The sequence below is a fragment of the Muntiacus reevesi genome, chromosome X (assembly GCF_963930625.1).
Source record: "Muntiacus reevesi chromosome X, mMunRee1.1, whole genome shotgun sequence".
NCBI classification, from domain to species: Eukaryota; Metazoa; Chordata; class Mammalia; order Artiodactyla; family Cervidae; genus Muntiacus; species Muntiacus reevesi.
Genome location: NC_089271.1, coordinates 137,627,439 through 137,649,510, shown reverse-complemented (window position 1 = coordinate 137,649,510; position 22,072 = coordinate 137,627,439). Strand labels below are relative to the sequence as shown.

The window sequence follows — 22,072 nt, the reverse complement described above, 5'->3', positions numbered from 1 at the left end:
GATACTGTTCAATACCCCACAGTGCACAGGATAGCCTCCTCCATCACAATCACCAAAGAATGATCTGGCCCCAAATGTCAATAATGCTGAAGTTGAGAAACCTTGCTCTCCACTTCAGCACTACTGGAGATTTCCTTCATATCTCTCTTAGGTTCTAATTCTAGTTCATTCTTCACTATACTCTTGGTGACCAGTTAATATTAAATAACTGTCAAATACAGGAACAAAAATGAACATAGCATAGCTTAGCTATAATGCTAAAATATAAAAACAATAAACACATTCATAAATGTGTTTACTTTGCTTGGAAAGTCAAGATAAGGGCTTCAAATCATTTCTATTAAGAGTTAAGTTTTTAGAGGAGAATCATAATTGGGGGTAAGAATTGCAGGAAGGCAACCTATTGAAGAATAGGGCAAATACTCTTAAGCTCAATCAATCATGTTTTTTCATCGCACTTCTACAACAATTTGAACCCATTCCCAAGCATTTGGCAGGTCTCTTAACCCCCTTCTGACTCAGGAAAATCTGATCCCTGCAAATGAATACCACGTGATGGCATCTCTTCCCTCCTTCCAACAACTGCAGATGTCTTTCAAATTTATTTTCTCAAGGATGGCTAATTACAAAATTACTTCTAGGGCCCTGAAAGCTACCCATTTGTCTCAGTCATTTGTAAGAAAGTGATTTCATCATCAGCCTTCTCCATTTATTCACTGGTAGACAAGGCATAACATGGGATATTTTGGAGTTAAGAGATCTAGGTTTTCTTCTAGATGTATTACCAACTATATAATCTGTCCGCACTTTAATTTCCTAATCTATGGAAATTTTCAAGGTTCACGGTGGGGATATATTAAGTATTTGGAAATATTTTCAAAGGGTTAAAAAAATACATGGGGGTGGGGGTGAACAGGCAGAACATGGGATTTTTAAGGCAGTGAAAATATTCTATATGATACCATAATGATGGATATGTGTAATTACATATGTTTACCAAACCCACAGAATATACACTACCAAGAGTGAACCCTAATGTAAACTATGGACTTTGGGTGATTATGATGTGTCAATGTAGATTCATCAGCTGTGACAAATGTACCACTCTGGTGGGAAATGTTGATAATGGCGGGGGGGAGGGGGGGTGGGGGCGTTGGCAACCGGCTGTGCCTGTGGGTGAACCGTGAGTATATGATGAAATCTCTTTACCTGTCCTTCAATTTTGCTATGAACATAAAACTGCCCTAAAAAAAGTAAAGTCTTAATAAATAATAAAAAATATATAATATGGATAGGTAGAGGGGGTAGATTATTATGAGCTAGATGAACACCAACATATACACACACCCAATGACTAAAGAACATTCAGACTAATAATACAGCATTAAGTCCAGTGTCACAGAGGTCATCCTTTATTATGTCTGATTTTCATCTTCCCTTCTATCTCCCAGAACTCCAAACACTCACAGTATCACAAATGTCACAACTGAAATGTACTTTCTTTGCTCCTCTCCTTCATACAACTAAGTTATATGTTGCATGTTGCTCCATGAGCCTCCAGTGATTTCCATTTGATCTGATTTAGTCTTACCCAGGAGCACATGGCTCCAAGTAAGAGTTTCCTCTGAAGCAATTTGGTAACATTACCCTGGTATTAGCAAGTTGCCTGTGTCCACTGCCAAGAAGCTGTGGTCCACTGGTAGATATTAAAAGAACTGCAGAGTAAAAAATAAAACCACGTCTAGAAACTTGCTACCAAGGGAATGGAGTTCACTCTGTTAAGGAGACTAAAGAAAAATACACAAGGCTTTTAGTTTGGGAATTTCAAATGCCAAAATCAGGAGAAAAACAGAATATCAAACTATGAGAAGTAACTTGACCTATGTTGGGAGTGGGGACATAATTTCTCATATTGAGTGGAGCTATACATACTTTAAAGAAAATATGTTGCCCGTAAATATGGAAAAAAGTCCTTTTTAAATGAAACACCCTTCAAATGAGTCAACAATTCATCAGCAGAGCACTCAAGAAGATTTCTTGCTATATACATATTTTATCTGAATTTCTATCTATACTTTCAATGCACACATAATTCATACCCTCAGATTTATAATCCATTATAACCACTGTATAAATTTTACCTATCACAGCAAAATCCTATTGTTTGAGGATTATTTTGGATGAGACATATAAATGTCTAACCCTAGGACATCTTCCTCTAATATTGGGTGCCCTGTGGATGTGTGTGATAAGAGAAAATTATGTCTCTTTAAAGCCAAAGACAAGTTAAGTAAGTGGCAGGGAATCAAGAAATGAGAAAATATGAGCCATGAAGAATGGTGGTGAAAATGAAATGAAACAATATGGGTTTAGTTTTGGAGAACTGAGAGGAGTGGCAAAAGGACTCTGGAAAACACACCACCGCTAAGGGTTTTCACTGCACTGTCTAAATATCTGTACCAGACATTGCAGCTGAGAAAAGGTTAACACTTGGGCCCTTTTTGCCCCTGAATCTCTGTGGCTGTCAATCTAGTCTAAAGTCAAAGAACAAGTCTCACTGGCTCTTTCTGCCAGCCCTCCCACATTCCACTCTATCCCTTCCTGTGCATTCTGCTCAGTAAGCAGCCCACCCGCAGCATCTTCCCTCTTTCATCTTGCCAGGGCCTTTTTCCCACCATCCCTGAAACAATTACCCAAGCAATGGCTCCACTCTGGATCATCATAAGACAGCAGCCAGCCAGAAGCCTGGACTGCCCTGAGCCTTGTGAGTGGATATGCCAGGCATCTGTCGAAACTCTCCAGTGAGGTCAAATTAGTGGGGGGCAGAGGGAAGTCTCTTTGAATGCGAGAATACCATGGCTGCTGTAGGACACAGAGTTATCTTGACTTGGAGCTTAATAAGGCTCCACTTCAACAGGACCTATGTGTCCTGAAAGATAAGGGCAGGGATGGAAAGACCCCATTTACCTCTGCCAGCTGCATGCTGCATAAGCAAGCAGGATTATAGTCAACCACTAAAAAATAGGTCTGCTCTTTAGAATGATGCCCCCTTCCTAGCAAGATACCATATCCCTCGATGTCAGCAGAGCAGGGTCCGTGAGAAAATCTGTGCTGAACTTGGAAGAGGAAGGAGGTTGTGATTGCAGGAGAAAGTTCTCTGTAAGGCCAAAGCACCCTTTCTGTATAAAGCTTAGAGCACAGTGAACGCTGAGTGTCGTGGGCAAGAGACTTAATAGGATTAGAAAGATGAATGGATTTCAAGGAAAATACCTAAATGAGGATGTTGTAAAAGAGAAAGATGTAAATAGATGCAAGGGTCTTCAGACCATCAAAGTAGTCATCATCGTTCCCTAACCATCTTTATTATTTGTTGTTGTTGAGGTGATAAGTCATGTCCGTTTCTTTGCGACCCCGCCAGGCTCCTCTCTCCATGGGCTTCTCCAGGCAAGAATACTGGAGTGGGTTACCATTTCCTTCTCCAGGGGATCTTCCTGGATCATGGATCAAACCCATGTCTCCTGCAGTAGCAGGCGGGTTCTTTACCACTGAGCTGCCTGTCAGTAGGCTCACAGGATCTCCTGTCACTTCATTTATCTACACTTCAATTTTTGCATCTGTAAAGCAGGTGATATCACTGAGATATAATTGATTTGTAACATTACATGCATTTCAGGTATACAACATTATGATTCAATATATAATATGTGTCAACCTGACCATCTTGATGCAATGCTAAATATGTAAACTTGAGTGACCTTGCACTTAGTAGGCTAAGAAAATATTCCCTGGGGGGGGAAAGAAAGCTTAATTTGGGAAAATTTCCCTAATTCTCATTAAAGTAGACCAGAGAGGTTTTCTCTGGAAGAACTTCTAAGGAAAATTCATGGTGCCATTTGTAAGCCATGACTAAATTATCTGTTTCTATGAGCCATAGATAGGCATCTGCCATATCCCTCTGCCTTCCAACATGACCTGACTTCAGCCACCTCAAACAGATAGATATATATTTTCTGTTTGGGAATACTTCATTTAGAAATGTCCACCATTTTTGTGAAGAAATCACAATGAAGAATCCTTACTAGTTCCAAGTTAATCCTTAGTTAATCCTTAGTTTCAAGGCTACCTACATCTTAAATACCTCCCTAATGTTCTACTTAAAATTTTTACCCCAGGAAAAATGAGACCTCGTGGGGGCTGAGTCACAGCAAAAACAAGCAAAACTTCAGTTATCAATTCCTGTCTTTGAAGATAAGGAAAAGGAATGTTTTCCTTTGAATGCAGTGGAGGAGATACGTCAAACATCACCCAGGAGCAAACTTAGCCCTTATGGGCTACTTAAATGAAAAGGTAAACAGGAATCCATGGATTTTTTCCCCTGAGATGTGGTTTTAAGCCCTGACATGTGCTAGAGGTGATCTAGCCTGAGATTCTGGAAGACATTACATGGTCTCTACCTCTGCAATTCCTCCAGGTACAAGGCTCCCAGGTTACGCTCGCTGTCACATGTCCTGCCTCCTTTAGCCACAGCAACTCAGAATTTCCCAATAACTAGACTCTGTGAGACAACCAGTTGGATGAAGACTAAAAACTTAACTATAATTGATGAGCTCATGTGAGATATCTCTGACCACTAGATGCCATCACTCAATGCTAGCCCAATATTCAGAGCTGCTTCTTTAAATTGTAAATCTACATGTTTTGGAGCGGGGCCCTGGAAAATGACAAAAAATCTCTGGAACAAATGCCCAGAAAAGCCTCAGAAGTCTGAAGCCAGAAATATATTTCAGGCAACTGTTTCAGTGAGGGCTGCCTAGTGAGAACTACAGAGTAACATTGTCTCCATACATGTATGTTATTTCCATGATTAACAGCCACTGAACCCTCAGACACTGCAAACCAAGATGGCTGCAGAGTGTTTATCCCCAGTTTATCTCTAACTGGATGGGCATCCTTCCTGGAGAAGCAGTGGGCTGTATATATACCCCAATCTCAATGCAGTCTGGACAAGCTTCCCATAGTCTGTTGAAAAAGAGTGGCCCAATGAGTAAAGCAATTTTTTTTTTTTAATTAAAAGATGCAGAGGTTTACTAAATCTGAACAAGCGCCCACATTTTCTTTTTGGGAGTGGAACCAAGGGATGATTCAGATGGGGAGACAGGCAGCAGGGTCTAGGGAATGAAGAGTCATGAGATCCCAGTTTTATTCCTGGCTCTGTCAAGAGTTGCCATGTGACTACCAGCAAGCTACTTCTCAGTGGGTCTCTCAGTTTTCCCTTCTCTAAAAGAACACAGTCTTAACCCTGTCCTGTAATTTATTCTGTGATCTCCTTGCAAAAAGGGAAAGGAAGGGAATATATGAGGTATGGTGAAGGGCTAGCTAGAGGGAGTGCTAAGATCCTAAGACCTGGACACAGGGCATGTACAAGTATCCTTCATTTTCAATAAAGAAACTTGGCAGTATTTCTGATCTAGACAACTGATGAAGCAGAACGTTAGCCTGACTTGATGCAACCTGAAGTTTAATGATTAAACAATTCAGGTTAAAGGACATCATAGGTTAGATGGCACCATCTATTAGAAAAGTATGAGCCCACATGCAGCTCCAACAAGCATGTTAACACCCACAAAAGAATTCAAAGGGTATTTGTAAGTCAGAAGATCTTTAAGAACTAGAACATTCTTACTGAGGGAGAGGAAGCAGGCAATGAATGAAAGTAGGAGAGGCACCTCACCTATAATAGCCATAATGTGTAAGGCTTTGTAACTGAACACTTTCTTTTTTAATCTCAAGTTTGTAAAGATTCAAACTTCTTATAACGGAGGCTATTTTTTCCCTACTAATTCCAATTTCAGAATAGACAATCAGTGAGATATGTGTATACACACGTATGTGTAGATGTGTGTATATATACACAAAATACAAATATGTAAACACATATATACACACATATAGATATAGACACATATGTATATCTATCTATCTACACCTATAGATACAGATATATACACAAAATCTGTCATTAGCTTAATTTAAGGCAAGGTTAGCTATCAATACATAGAATTTGGAGAGGGAGGGTAGTTGGCTTATTATATAAATGAGCAAATGAAAATCACTCCTTGACCTTGGTAACTTTCGATTCTGGAGCAAAAGGAAGGAACTTGAAGAGAAGAGACAAAAAATTCAACTCCAGTCACATCAGTACAGTTATAACTAGAAGTAGCAGATGGCACTTCCTGTCAGGGGATGATGCAGCTGCCAGTTTGCCAAAATGGGACCCCCCCACCAACCCAGTGCCATCAGTTTCTAGCTCTTCTACCCTCAAGTTCACACACCACCTGAGGAAACTACACATACCTCTTCTTCCAGCTTTACCACCTTGGCCTGGGCATTGCTCAGGGCCTGGTCTCGGATTTCGATGTGTCGCCTTTGGTCCTCATTGGTAGAACGGGCAGTGGCCAGCTCCACTTCCAGTTTCTCCTTCTCACGCTGGCTCTCCTTATCTATCAGGACATGAAATATCAATACTGCAATTCCAGAGTTGGCTCAAAACCTTACCTGAGCAAAACTGATAGTCATACCCATTCCTGGACATTTTAGTGTTCTAACACCCAGCGACAAGAAGCAGGACGCCAGGATCGGGACTCTTACCACTGGTTCTACCACTAAATTGCTGTGTCAATTTAGAAATCACTTAAAAATGGTGGTTTGTGCAGAAGCAATGAGAAAACAGATGTCAAAAGTATTGTGAAAAATATTACAAAGGTGAACACAAAAACACATACAGACACACATATGTCAGAAGAACAGGTAGGCTTGTCTCCTCCATTTTATTTCTTCAAACAGTCTTGTATTGGCCAATGAGCCATTGAGCCTCCACAAATTTTCCCCATCATTTCCTCAATAGACAGTCTATTAAATCAATAAAAAAAATCGATATTAAACTGATCAGAAAAAAATGGTACTGCATAAAAATGCATAAAACTGGCAATGTCACCCTTTATTCACTAACATAATTTTCAAACTAAGGTCAATCTGAGATCACACTGTAGGTACAGATGACCATGACACATGTAGTTATGCCCCATGCCTTTCTAGGTCCCTCCACTTTTAACTCTGACAGACCTCACATAAAAACTCAAATGAGCAGTTTTGATTCTCAGTGCAGGAGGAGTGCCCTTCCTCTCAAGACATGGATACTTAAGTCTTTAGGAGAGACTTTATTTGGCTACACCACAAGGCATGGCATGTGGGCTCTTAGTTCCCTGACCAGGGATCAAACCTGTGCCTCCTGCCTTGGAAGCTTAGAGTCTTAACCACCAGACTGCCAGGAAAGTTCCTGTAGGAGAGACTTTAATAGGGCAGCCTACCTTCCTTCCCATCTTGACTTTACATACCTATTCAGATGTACCTTGGGAAGAAATAAATATTTGTTGAATACTTATTGCATACAAAGTATTGTACTAACTTAATCCTCAGAACAACCATACATGGCAGATGTTGTATTAGTCTCTTCTCCATTGTGCATATGAGAAAACAGAGCCTCTGAGAGCTTGAGTAACCTGTACCATGTCCCACACCCTTAAGGCCAGGTTGTTCTGAGCTCTTTATACTGTACCAGACTGCCTTCTCCTGGGGTTAGGTTGGTCTGGCCTGTCTAGGGGGCCTTTTCAAGAGTGTTTTCTTGGCTCCTGCCACACTTCCAACCATGTAGCACCCTGTGGATGCCCAAAGGCAAAAGAAATGACAGAGCCACACAAGTCATGCCCTCTTCCCTACCTACTAGGCTCCTTCTAGAACCGTTTAACAGTCTTAGACGCTGCTGCTAATAAAGTTTGATCTACTAAATGACCACATTTGAGAAACCAGCAGCAAAACTCTCAGGACACCTGAAATACCATCTCCACACAGGGAGAAGTGTGAAGTCGCAGATCCAGGGCTAAGAACCCATACATTCTCTGGTTTGTTTTAAACTGGGAGGCCACCACCATCTCCACCAGCAAAGTAGCTTCCAAGGAACACCACTGACACTACACACCACTGACACTACACTTCACAACAACTGACACTAAGCACTGATGACACCAGAAATGCGACATTCCTTCCTCTAAGGCAAACTGACAAAAGAACAGGAAGCTCAGGGAAATGAGGAAGGGAAAAAAAAAAGCCCCAGTTCTGAAGCCAAAGCACAAGAGAGCAACCCAGGAAGGGAGGGGGATATTGTAAGTGAAGATCAAACAAACTTGTAAAAGCTGACTGGAATTCTCATGGAATGACTTGAAAGGGTCATGTGGAGGCCCAGCAAAGATGCAGCCCGACAGATCCCCACGAAGCACTTCTACAGCTGAGAACCACACTGGTGGAGGCCGAGGGTAGCGGCCACCAAGCCTTGGGCATCTGCAGAAGTCAGAGGAGATCATCTATTTCCTCCGGACCTGTCTCTCCCTATGGACTGTGTAGTTTTTTACTGCTGCTTTTACTGTGGCAGTTGGAAAGAATGAAGCATTGTCTAGCTGGGTGGAGTCCACTAGGGACCCGATAAAGAAAAAGATTAATTCATTGTCCAAGTCCTAGGAGTATTTCCAGACAAAGGAAACACTATTAGGAGGAAGACATACCTCTGCCCTCCCGCACAACCTCCAACTCCACACTAGAGTCACTAGCTGAGGCCTTAGCTGTGGTCTCTCTCTAGTTCTCCTTGCAATCCTCCAATATGGAATCATATGATATAAAAAGGGTGTTGACGAGAGCCCCAGGTACAGGTTAGGTATTCTAAGCACTAGTCTCAGTCCTACGTGGTAATCTCATCTCTTCCAGAACCAGCAGATGCAGCCTTCAATGATAAGTCCCTTCAATATTAAGGGACCCCAAGTTTACCAAGGTCCTTTTCAGCTAGCTGTGACAAAAAGCCGGAATTCCAAGGGGCGTCTCTGTTTTAATACAGAAGGAGTTATGTTGATGTGACTCGGTGTTGTGGCAAGCAGCCTTCGTGGCCAGAAGGAAAAGAACACAATCTCCCAACTTGGTGCTTGAACAGGAAAAAGAATCCTTAGATGACATTCACTCTTTCCTGGCTGTTTTAGGAGGCTATATAGAACTGCATAACCTTTTCATACACCTCATTCCCACTCATACATGAATACCTGCTGCTGAAGCTTTCAGACTTACTTTTTGCAAAGAGCTGAGAGATGGTTTTTCTTGTATCTTCTGACCCCTCATATTCCTTCTCTGCAAGCTGCTTGTTGGCCGTCTCCAGACGCTCTGTGGAATTTGGAGACAATCAACAGGGCCCTGAGGACAAACTTCCAAGCACAAGCTATTTGCCCTCTAAATACTGATCTTGAGCAAAACAAGCCTGTCTCTTCTTATTACACAAGAAGGGGTGACACAGACAAAGGTTTGCAAACGTGGATCCCAAAATGACACTAGACCATGACAGGAAAGTAGGAGGCAAGTACTTTAACACTTTCACTCCTCACTGACAAAACCTAAGTGCAAATTTCTAGATTCCATCCAAGGAATCTGTCCCTGAATATATGATATTTTTCATTCACTGGGAAAAAAAGAGCACCAGAGTTATTATAAAATGTTTAAATTTAAATCTTTATAAAATCTTTAAAGCCAGAAAGGAAAGGAAGACAAGTAGCATAGACTATGGGGGCAGGCCAACTGGGTCCAGGAGACCTGACAGGAGTACCATCTGATTTACACATCAGTTCATCCCACTTTGATTAAGAAAGCTTAGGACCAGACACGACTGTAATCACAAAAACCTAGCCTGTCTATGCTCTGCAATTTGCTGACCATCCCAGTGGGCTGGACAAGACCTAGAAGCCTCACCATGTGTTCCTTAGCTTAGCCCTTCCCTTCACCACCCTTTTTAAAAATTGAAGTATAGTTGATTTACAATGTTGTGTTAATTTCTGCTATACAGTATAGTGATTCTGATCTATATCTATATACACATTCTTTTTTATATTCTTTTCACTGAAGTTTATCAAAGGGAATTTTTTTTAATTGACTGCTAGAGGTACTGGTGGGCTCTGACCTCCCTTTCTATCATAGGATATTGAATATAGTTCTCTGTGCTATACAGTAGGACCTTGTTGTTTGTAGTAGGACCTTGTTGTTCCCTTCAACGTCTTGACTGATACCCTCAGTGATTCTCTCACCTCTCAGATCCCTGTTGAAGTCATGCATTCTCCGAATCTCGCCCTCAAGCTTGTTTCTCATAGCTTTCTCCAGGGCCTCTCTTTTGGAGGATGACTTAACAAGGTTCTCATATGCCTCTGAGACTCGCTGGATTTCTGTCTCCACCTGAACAGCAACAAAAATGAAAGACAGTGATGATGGTAAGAAGTGGATGGGGGAAGAAGATCTGAAAACATATATGCAAATCCTTAATGACAACTTTTCCCAGGGATTTATGGATGGACAGGAGACAAGCATAACACAGTCAGATAAGAAAAGTTTCCTGGAAAAATTTCTAAGTTCAACCTCAAGCTCAGTAATTAACTCACCAGTCCCCAAGATTTCCTTAGGTTAAAAACAAATATATTTATCTGTCTTCAGAGAAGGTTGTAGGAGAGGATAAATTTCATAAATATAGTTACAAATGATTTTCCTTTCTGAGTAAGAATTTTCTTAATTTAGAAAATAATAATAATGTATATAGTTACTACAAAGCATTCAAAGGGTTTTTATATGTTTATTTTGAACCGGGCTGATATTGGCCTACACAAGAGTACCTCTCCCCCATTTTAGGAAAGAGAAGACTGAGATGGCCTTTTACTAGAAGGCAGAGGCAAAGATGAAACCTAAAAACCCTAAGCCTCATCCTCATTAGCTAGTTCAGTTCAATTTAACAAACATTTACCAGGGGCCAAATAGTACAAGCACTCTTTAAAACACTGTGGGGTGTGTAAATATGAATAAGGACATTACAATTGCCCTAAAGAAGCTTTCAATCTAATCAAGTAAAAGAATACTGGGAAAGATATGTTATTAAGAAAAGTTGGAGTAGTGTTATAAATTGTAGGGGAGAAAGAGGTTTTTCCTGTTTGGGGGTGAAGGGAGAGGAGAAGAATTTCAGGGAGGAGGTGGCATTTACAGTCAGATCCTAAAAGCTGGGTTAAATTTCAATGAGCAGAGGTGAGGGGAAGGGTATTCTATTCTAAGTGAGCGAATGCATTCCCAGAATGACCAGTAGTCTCATTTGGCTGGACACTGTGGGGTACACAGGGAGAAGCTGGTAAGATCTGGCTGCAAAGATAGATTGGAGTAAGATCATAAAAGGGCTTTAATGCCAGGCATGTGGACTTTATCCCGTAGTCAGTGGGACACCATAACAGATTTTTTAACAGAAATTCATGATTAGAGTTGTGTTTTATGACACTCCAGCAAATCTTGTAAAAGGTAAACACACACACATATACACACAATGTATACATACACACACAACCTCAAAAAGAAAGGATCCCACCCTGAATCAACCTGAATTGGGAAGAAAATAAGAAATCTGACTCCAGAATCTCTCTGGAACCAGTAGAACTTCATTGTACATATCACAACCACAGAGATATTTGCATATGATTTGCATAAGACAAGTAAACCCCATTGCCTATTGAGTAATTTTCAAGTAAAATCTGACTCCTGCAACCATTCTGCATTCCTTCTCAGCTTTCCACTATCCTCCTTAACAAAGCTTAGGCTACTTTAGGGGGAGAAATGTCAGAGACCCCTCCCCCGCCCCGTGGGAGACTCAGGGAAAGGTGGGGTTACCAAACAACTCTGACTGCACCTGCCCTAGCTCCAGCGTGATGCCTGAGGCATGACTGCCTGCAAACAAATGAAGTTTACGCCACAGAAAAGAGCAAACTTGAGAGTGTTTTTTCCCTTGCAGATGGTACCAAGATAGCAGCACAGAAGGTGAAAACTGGTGAATGGCATTTAGAGACAAGATCTGCAAGGCCTGAGCCCAATAAAGCTTCTGCATGAAATTCAAGTGCTTGGAAGAGAAAATAAACATTTCTATTTGAAAGAGCAGGCTTGGTGCTGGTCTGCTTTGGGCCGTCTTCAGAGTACAAGGTTTTCTAGTGCCCCACAGAATGCCACACCTGGAAGGCAGTCCCCTTTGTTTATGTTTTTATGGAAGTATATTTGACATACAATATTGTACAAGTTATAGGTGTACAATATAGTGATTCCCTATTTTTAAAGGTTATACTCCATTTATAGTTATATAAAATATGGGCTATATTCCTCATGAAGTGAAAGTCACTCAGTTGTGTCTGATTCTTTGTGACCCTCCTAGACTATACAGTCCATGGAATTCTTAGGCCAGAATACTGGAGTGGGTAGCAGTTGCCTCCTCCAGGGAATCTTCCCAACCCAGGGATCAAACCCAGATCTCCCACATTGCAGGCGGATTATTAACCATCTGAACCATCAGGGAAGCCCAAGAATACTAGAGTGGGTAGTCTAACCCTTCTCCAGTGGATCTTCCCAACCCAGGAATCGAACAGGGTCTCCTGCATTGCAGGTGGATTCTTTACCAGCTGAGCTACCAGGGAAATTGGTGTTGTGTAATATATCCTTGTAGCTTATTTTATACCCAATAGTTTGTGCCTCTTGCTCCCTTCCCCCTTTGTTGCTCCTCCCTCTTTCCCTCTCCCCACTGGTTATCACTAGTTTGTTCTCTGTATCTCTGAGTCTGCTTCTTTTTTGTTATATTCACTAGTTTGATGTATTTTTTAGATTTCTCATATAAGTGATATCATACAGTATTTTTTTTTCTGACTTATTTCACTTATCATAATACCCTCCAGGTCCATCCATGTTGTTGCAAATGGCAGAATTTCATTCTTTTTCTGCCTGAGCAGTATTCCGTTGTGTGTGTATACACACCACACCTTCTTCATTCATCTGTTGATGAACACTTAGATTGCTTCCATATCTTGGCTATAATACACAATGCTGCTATGAACACTGGGGTGCATGCATCTTCTTGAATTAGTGTTTGTTTTTTTTTTTTTCAGATATATGCCCAGGAGTGGAACTGCTGAGTCATATGATAGTTCTATTTTTAGTTTTTTGGGAAACCTCCATACTGTTTTCCATAGTGGCTACATCAATTTACCTTCCTACTGGCAGTGTATAGGGTTCCTTTTATTCCGCACCCTCATGGAAGGCAGTCCCTTTACTCAAGTTGTTCAGAGTACTATTTCAAGACATTGTACCAATCCTTTCCCTACACCGTTTGTAGATACTGCCCCCACCAAAAGTGCAAGCTGTATATCTGTCAACAGGAAAAGAAGTCACAGAAGGGCATATCCGTTGGTTTGGTCTGTGGTGGGAGGTGAGGGGAGAGAGAGGATGGTGTGGGTTTCCAGGTTGATTCTATCTACTTATTCCCCTCATGAGCCTCAGGCCTTCTTATTTTTTCCAGCACCAGCTGACATCTACCTTATTCCCCTCATTTGTCCTCTTCTTAACACACCTGTGCCTCTAACCCACTGCAGCACTGAGTCAACTTTCACTTCTCCCAGCACTCAAGCTGTCCCAGTTGCACTTGGTTGAGGCATCTTTCCCCATATCGGAAAACAAAACAACAACCCAGACTCTGTTCTGCTCCACTTCCCTGCCACCCATCTTCCCCCTGAAAAAAAAAAAAAAATCACTATCCTCTAGAAAAGAGAGTCTGTAGAAGATCTGGGTTCACCCTTCATTTACTACATCAAAGATGAGGCCAGGGCCACCATGAATAGAGAGTTTAGGGAGCAGTGTCAACTGTTAAACCTAATCAGCCAAACTGGACCAGTCTGGTTATAGTGTGTGAGTACCAATGTGAGTGGACAGGGGCAGGTATGAGAGAAGAGGGAAAATTTCAAACTGGGGGCAAAGTCAGGAAGAAACATTTCTCACTCAACAGCCCCCATCCATCCAGACTTGGGAACATTAGGTGCGGTAAAGGCATTTTTTTGTTCCGTAAAAATACTTAGCTGATAATAAGCCGTCCTCTCCTTTAGGACTCAGATCTGGTGTTTACATAGTGTTAACTTCATTCAGGCCCCTGAAATTTCCACTGCTGGGTGTCTCCTGAGGACAGAGTTACTCAACAATACCAGGCAACCTCCCTTCCCTCCTCCACCTTCATCCTCACATCCCTGCTGCTGCTACTAAGTCACGTCACTTGTGTCCGACTCTGTGCGACCCCATAGACGGCAGCCCACCAGGCTCCCATCCCTGGTATTCTCCAGGCAAGAATACTGGAGTGGGTTGCCATTTCCTTCTCTAGTGCATGAAAGTGAAAAGTGAAAGTGAAGTCGCTCAGTCGTGTCCGACTCTTCGCAACACCATGGACTGCAGCCCACCAGGCTCCTCTGTCCATGGGATTTCCCAGGCAAGAGTACTGGAGTGGGTTGCCATTGCCTTCTCCTGTCATTGTGGAGCTCCTTTGGTAATTGTCTGGGAGATCAAACCAAAGGAGCTCCACAATGACAGAAGTTGCAAAGAGGCTGTCAAAGGCAGAACCCTATTCACCACCAGCCACAGGAAGCCAAGAGCTAAGGTTCCTAGCTTAGGGAACTCAAGACCTAAAGTCCCAGCTGCAAGAGACTCAGGAGGGGCCCAGGGAAGAAAGTGAATTTGGGACATACACTCCGTTTGCTACTTCCTTAGCCTCGGGCTGTCACCTGTCACCCATCTGTGGTGTGCTAAACCCCTCCTGCCCCCCCACACACACCAAAGGAGAGCAGATGTTTCATTTGAGCTGCAGGGAAGGACCAAAGCAAGAAGCAGGGAAAGGAAAGGGCATTTAAAATGAGTTACATTGAGAACTACCACTTGGAAATGTACTCTAGGCCCTTTCCAGAACAAGGCAGGGCAGGATCTAACTTCAATGATGAGATTTTTCTGGGAACTATGGATTTATAGTTAAGATTCAAATTCAGTATTTTGTATTTGGGAAAATATAATCAAAAGGAAAAGTCTTTATGCTGGCAGGTACTTCTATACAGACCTCTCCAGTATTCTTGACCTTCTGAAGCAGTTTCCCTGCCTTTCATAATTCTCAAACACTCAGTTAAGCTTTCTTGGGGGCTATGGTTTCTGTGAAATGTTACTTATAGAAAGAGAGGAAGAAAGTTTTTCTAAAGTTTGCTCCATCTAACCTTCAGATATAAGAATCCTGAAAAAAAAAAAAAAGAATCCTGAAGACCCACCCATAAGTCATACAGGGATCCACAAGTGGACACTTTTATATCAATATTAAACAAATAAGATTTCAAAAAGACTCAAATAGCCCCATACAGAGGTCTCACCTTCTGTAGTCTCGCCACCTTCTCATAGCATCCTTCCAACTCCTGTCGCAAGTTCCGGTTCTCATCTGAGAGAATCTCAACCATCTGCTGGGCTCTGGAAACAATGGCAAAAGGGTCGGCTGGCATTGGCTGATATGAAGCAGACGACTGCTGAGCTCGTGGCATAGCGGAATAGCCTTCTCCTGGCTGCTGCTGCTGGTGATGGTGGTGATGGTGTGGCTGTGGCTGCTGAGGCTGCTGTGGACTCAGGCCAGGCTGGGGGAGACGGTAATGATCCCCCTGGTGAGCCTGGTTAGGAAGGAAATGCTGCTGTGCCCTAGGCAGGTGGGCCGAGTGGTCTCCTTGGTTGGGGACCAAGGGGTGTTGGGCAGGAGACAATCTAGTGGATGGTGGAGACTGCAGCAAGGGCAAGGAACCCCCAGACGTGAGGGAAGAAGTAGGGCTGTGAGGCTGAGAGTTCCGGGCTGACAAAGGCAATGAGATGTCCTGTGTTGGCCTGGAAAACATGGAGGGTGTACTCAGGTTAAGCTCCCACTTAAAGGCACAAGAAAGGGATATGTGGAGGCTCCCAGGCTCCCTAGAACAGGTGCAAAATGAGAAGCAGGCAGGGTTGGACTACAAGGTCTCTGCTTAGACCTCTCCAGTCCCTTCCACGCCTGGCCTCCTCTCAGTACCTGACCCACAGAGGTGTGATCCTATGGAGGACAGATCAGATGATCTCAAAGGTTGCTTTGTGAAAATCAAAGTAATGCATCTTTATACACTTGTTTCTCAAGTCTAAGCATTTCAAATGCAACTTTGACAATGTAATTGTCACCTCATGATTTTAAACTAAGCTTTTTCTGGCATACTGTATGTAGCCCAGCACACAGAAATAGTCACAGAAAGTTCGTTCCACTTGCCCAGAAGGAAAGAGCAAACTGTCATCAAATTCACCCCTCATCTTGTTATCTGCAACTCTCTTGGATAATTCATATAGTCAGAAAAAGCTACCTGAGGATATACAGGTACATACTACATTACAGATACCAAATAATTTTTGTTGATGACAGTTGTTAATAACTGAATGATGCTTTTTAGCAGCAATAATTCCAAGAGTTGGAAGGGATTACAAGTAACACTATCACACAATTTGTGATGTACTGAATCACAAAATGTAAGGACTGGAAAGACCTTAAATAAATTATTTAGTCCAACTCTGTCAGTGAACAGAGGGGGAAACTGAGGTCCAGAGAGGAGAAATATTCTGCCAAATATTACAGAGTGAGTTAAAAACAGTGCCAGGGTAGAACCTAAGTGCCATTTTCAGGTTCTTTCCACTACTATTAAATATAATGCACTGATTTGTAGTGATGTTCAGATTCCCAACCTATTACTTATAGAAAGTTCCAGAAAGATAACTTTAGCACATGGTTTAATATGACTTTTCCATTTTGGTACCTAATACTGGACTATGAGCCATTAATGGAAACAGCGTATGCAAACGGATCATTTCCACCATTGCCACAACTAGGAAGAATATCTGTCAGTATAAACCGAACACACACAAAAAATTGTTCACCTCCCTGCCCCTGCCCAGTTAACCTAATATACTCCCACATCCAGTGGATGCCTGTCCTACAGTTGGTATTTCTCAATCCAGGGAAGACAGATGGCTAAGAGCACAGGATTTGGATCCCAACAGAGTTTGGAGACTTTTCCTACTGCTTACTAGCTGTGTAACCTTGCTCAAGTTACTTCATCTGCATGAGACTATTTTGTTCCCGAGGTCACAAATGAATTACTAAAATACTGGGCTCTTCTCAGTGTTGAGCTCCATAGGAATTACAAACAGTCTCATATCTACCTCCCAATGATAATGGTTGACCCTGTTAGTGATTTTACTTATGGGATATCCACTTAATCTTTGCACTAAATTGCATAAAAGTTGTGGTGAAACTGGGACAAATCACCAGGAGCAATTAACTTTTAACTGGCATTCCTGATGCTAAAGCACATTCCCTCCCACACATACTCCAGTTATCATTACTGTTCATTTGTCTATCGCTACAAGAGATCCTCACTATGACAGATTTTTACAGGTACAAAACCATTCCAAACACTTGCTCACACATACCCAATAACCCAGATGTTCAGCAGAGCCCTCAAACCTATTCAAGTCGAAGGTTGTCACTCAATCCCATCAGTGCCTCTGGTGTACCCACATTCTTCCAATTTCACATATCTGTCACTATAAATAATTGCTAAATACTGAAGTGGGCAAACTACTTGTGGACAGAAGAATTTACATGGTTTTCATGATGACAACTGGAAAGTTGCTACCCTACATAACCCTTATGTCTGAGAGTTCAAGGCACTCATGCAATCCGAAGCATGGGAGCTGTTTATAAACTTATGAGGGGGGAGTCTTTCTCCATTTTTCATACTGTGGATCTTTAATTTCCTCAGAGGTTAAATGGACTATGTACTCTCCTTCCACTTTGAATAAGAGCTATTATAAATTGGGTTGGCCAATAAATTCATTTGAGTTTTTCAAAACATCTTACAGAAAAGCCTGAACGAACTTTTTGGCCAACCTTATATATATATATATATATATATATATATATATATATCATTAGGAGTTAAAATATGGCATCCTGGGATCTGTTAGGGCTGATGTCTCAGGCAGAAAAGAGGAGCTGAAATTTCATGTTGTCTAATCCAGTCCTCAAATTTTAAGGGGAAAATGACCATATTAACATTCAACCTCATTGCCAGGATGTGTAAACCCAAGTCCTGGGAGGTGCTCTCTTTTAAAGACTGAATGCCCAGCTGTGAACTGGGCTTCCTCCCCCCAGCTCCCCTGGGTCCCACCGGCAACCTAGACCTCTCTCTCAAACAAACCAGCCACTGACCTCTCTTCCACCTGTAGACTGAAAGGCCTCCCCATGCCCTGGACAGAACATGGCCTCCCAGGGGCCTCGCAGAAGGGGTGACCACGAGGTGCCTGGAAGGAGGCTCCAGAGTTGGATAAGCCCAGGATGGCAGTGGCCATGGCCACGACTGTGGGCTCCGCCTAGAGATAAATGGAGAAGAGGCAGCTGCCCTTCACATTCCCCAGGCTGGAAAAGGAAGTAGATTTCCGTGCACCGTGATGTTGGTAAAACCAAGGCAGTCCGACCCTGGCAGGTTTGCAAACACAAAGCAAGGCTTGGGCAGTCGTAAAAGAAGAGAAAGCCCTCCAGCCAACGAACTCCATCTGGATCTCAGCATCCGCCCACCATGAAAAAGCAGGACAGTATTAATGCTTGTGTGAATTTCCCCCTGAGAGAAGGGGACTGAAGAACGACGGGTATAGGATAGAGCTGGGGGAATGTCAGAGGAAGCAAACCTACACTCAAGACAGAATAATTGTAATAATAGTAATAAGGGTGTCAGCTGGGTGAGAGACACTATCCCCAGCTCCTTCCACTGACATATTAACCAGGAACAAGGCGCGTGCAGACAACAGAACCACATGATCCCATGGAAGCCCTGACCTGCCTCCCTGCCCCTTCCCTCCCTTTGTCCTTCTCCTTCCTAAGACAACCTGGGCCTCCAGTGTTCTGTGGAATAGGAGACCTGACAGACACGCGGGACAGAGGCCAGGGACCAAAATCAGCGTCTCCCCAAAGCTGGGGAAGATCCCCACCCAGAGACAGCTTGTGAGGACACAAATGGAAAGCAATCGAGCTGACACTGCAACTTCTATCCTGCCCCCTCGCTGACCAGAGCCCCCACTCTTCCCAGACACATGTCACCTCAACCCCCAATGCACGCAAGACAGTCCTGACCTACACGTATGCAAGCTCCCCTATACACCCTCTCACCAGATCAGGTGCCAACAGCCTGGAACCCAATTTATTCTCTCCACAGAAACTGCCTTTCCCAGGCTCTATGATGGTCACTCTCTGAAGCCTGGAGAGAGCTGCAAATTCCTGATTGTTTCTCTTGCACAACCAACTCTGCTCTGAGCTACAGAGTTAGGTCACCCTTAGATTCCACTAAACAAGGATTTCAAGAAACCTCAGATCTGGGCACGATGTCAACAACTGAAAGGAGGTGGCTGCTTTACAAACAGAAAGGATTTGATTTTTAAAAGCAGTTGATAAATGTATAAACCCCGGCTGCAGAAAAGGCTCAGCACTTAGACAAAGATTCAACAAAGTTTTAATTCTTCAGATGGCTTGGCCTTGTTTCCCATCTGGAGTTCAGGGCATTCAGGATATTTATTTTTTAAGTGGGGAGGAGGGCATAGGGAAAATGAAGTAATAAAAAAGACTGTTTATAACATTGTGTTCATCTTAACAGCAAATCTCTAGTATTTCACAGCACCTCTGAAGAAGAAAACGGCAACCCACTCCAGTACTCTTGCCTGGAAAATCCCATGGATGGAGGAGCCTGGTGGGCTACAGTCCATGGGGTCGCAAAGAGTTGGACACAACTGAGCGTCTTCACTTCACTTCTGAAGGTCAACAAAGGTTTTTTTGGATGACAATTTGCTCAGAGTTTGCTCTGAATCTTGATCTGTAATTTGTGGATTAAGAACTAAGTATTTTGTCTTCTAATTGTTTGGTACTAGCAGCAGTTACTTGGAAAGGTACTCACAAACTGTCTATCTAGTTGGTTTAAAGGAAATAAAGAAGGAAAAACGTGCCTCCACCTAAAATGGTACACTTATGGAAAGCCATTCAAGGTCCTCCCCTTGGCAGGCATTCGTCAACACATGCCACACCCTCACCCCAGGCTCTGCAAAAAAATTTTATTGCCAGTTTGTCTGCTGCAGACCCAGAACTCACAAAGAGCATCTTCTGATTATGATTGTTTTAGGCTTGACTTTTCATTGAGCATGGGCTTTCCAGGTAGCTCAGTGGTAAGGAATCTGCCTGCAATGCAGGAGGTACAGGTTTGATCCCTGGGTGAGGGAGATCCTCTGGAGAAGGGAATGGCAACCCCCCAGTATTCTTGCCTGGAGAATTCCATGGACAGAGGAGCCTGGCAGGCTACAGTCCATGGGATTGCAAAGAGACACAACTGAGCATGCAGGTACATTCATTGAGCATATCAAGCACCCTATTTCTCTCCCATAGAGGGGAAAAAAAAAAACACCATTTCTCTCCCATAGAGAAAAAAAAAAAAACAAACACAAACTATTTCCGCAAACCTGTGTGTTAAAATACTGCTCAAGAGAAGATAATCAGCGTGGGCTCTACTGCTTTGGGGAGCAGAGCAAGAGATCCATAGATAACATAGGAGGGAGGAGAAAATACAAATCTCTTCCAGTTAAATATATGCAGCTAAGTTTCTCTGGTGGTTTAATCAGTATGGAAAGGAAAAAAAAAAAAAACAACCCTCTTTGGGCTCCTTAGTATTTATTTAGGCAGATCAAAGGGCTTTTCCATCTAGCTTCAAACACTGTGGGAGTCATTTCAGATCGCAAACAATACTCCTGAATGAGTTCTGAAAATAGCTTTCCTGGGAAGGCAGGCCATGTGCTGAGCGGGGCTTGGATTCTGCTCCACACCCCAGCCAACACGTTCCCCTCCCACAAGGCAATACACACACATCCCATCCACATACAGGAGGGAGTCCCCCCAGACTCTTCCATGCTGATGAGAAGAGGAAAACAAAACCCTCCAGCTTCACTGACATGTTGCTGGCTTGCATGGGTCTCCACTAAGCTAAGCAGTCCAATGGACCAACCCCTCCCTGGGTCTTTCACTGGGCAGATGGGAATCAGATTCTTGCTCATTTAAACCGGAAGGGCCCTGTCCCTTACCCCATTTCCTGTTCCAAGCCACTTATCAGAAGTTAGGCTCCTGCCCTTTGAAAGCTGCACAGCAGAGGTTGAAAAGGGTTAGGAAATCAACCTGAGTTAAGGAAAAAAAAATCCTAAACTAGCAAAGTTACGGGTGGAGCCCAAAGTGAATTGCCTCTGGCTAAAAAACAGGACCTGAAGGTGAAAAAAGTAAAATACCAGGAAATGCCAGGTGCATTCTCTTACCTACACCCTACTCCACCCCTTGACTGCCTTCTTTCTCTCCTGAGTCACCCACTATACTTCAAGCCAAGAGACTCTTTCCCAAATGAGTAAGAGGGGACAGGAGACAAAAAGTTAGACATCAAAGAGATCACAGGCCTCGTCTGGGGGCTGCCTATAGAAAAAAGCCACCCATAATTACCCATGGTAATCAGGCAGGAATACCACATATAACTGTCATCATTTTTGTCCAACACTGAAACCTTCCCTCTGTCCCATATGCTGAAATACTCCTGACTGGAGACATGGCCCCAATAGGAACAATGAACAGAATCAAGGAATCATAAGGTCTACTTGATACAGCAATAAGTCAACAGGCCCCTGAATAATTCAGAGCTATATTTAGGGATTAAAGGCTATTCAAAACAGTCCTCCTAAACTAATGGCAAGTTGTACAGAAGCCATGGGAATATTTTTTTCTTCTGCATTTTAGCATTTGACCAAAACTTCTATACAACATGAGGTGAATTTAACTTAGATGTTTAAAAACGTCACCGGCAACTACTAAACTCACTACAGAAGAAAGATTAAGCAGTCCAGACTTCAGGAACTGCAAGGAAGTACATGGCTAGTCACATGCTGAACCTGCACATATACAGTTTTCCCAACAATAATATCCAGATGTTTGTTTATAGTGTCTGAGCAAATCATGGTAATTCTGCAGAAAGATTTGTTTGCAGAAATTAGTGAAAAG

At 42.7% G+C, this 22,072-nt stretch overlaps 1 protein-coding gene across 5 annotated transcripts in view; it reads right to left on the bottom strand.

Moving 5' to 3' along the window:
• AMOT (angiomotin) overlaps nucleotides 1-22,072 on the bottom strand; it is a 61,493-nt gene that overhangs the window by 20,939 nt on the left and 18,482 nt on the right. For all 5 annotated transcript variants that reach the window (XM_065915887.1, XM_065915886.1, XM_065915890.1 and 2 more), the window contains 4 exons: nucleotides 15,318-15,813; nucleotides 10,170-10,314; nucleotides 9,166-9,258; nucleotides 6,355-6,500 (listed from right to left, as the gene is read on the bottom strand). In XM_065915887.1, coding sequence (XP_065771959.1) covers nucleotides 6,355-6,500; nucleotides 9,166-9,258; nucleotides 10,170-10,314; nucleotides 15,318-15,813 — 880 coding nt within the window. The remainder of the gene's footprint in view (nucleotides 1-6,354; nucleotides 6,501-9,165; nucleotides 9,259-10,169; nucleotides 10,315-15,317; nucleotides 15,814-22,072) is intronic.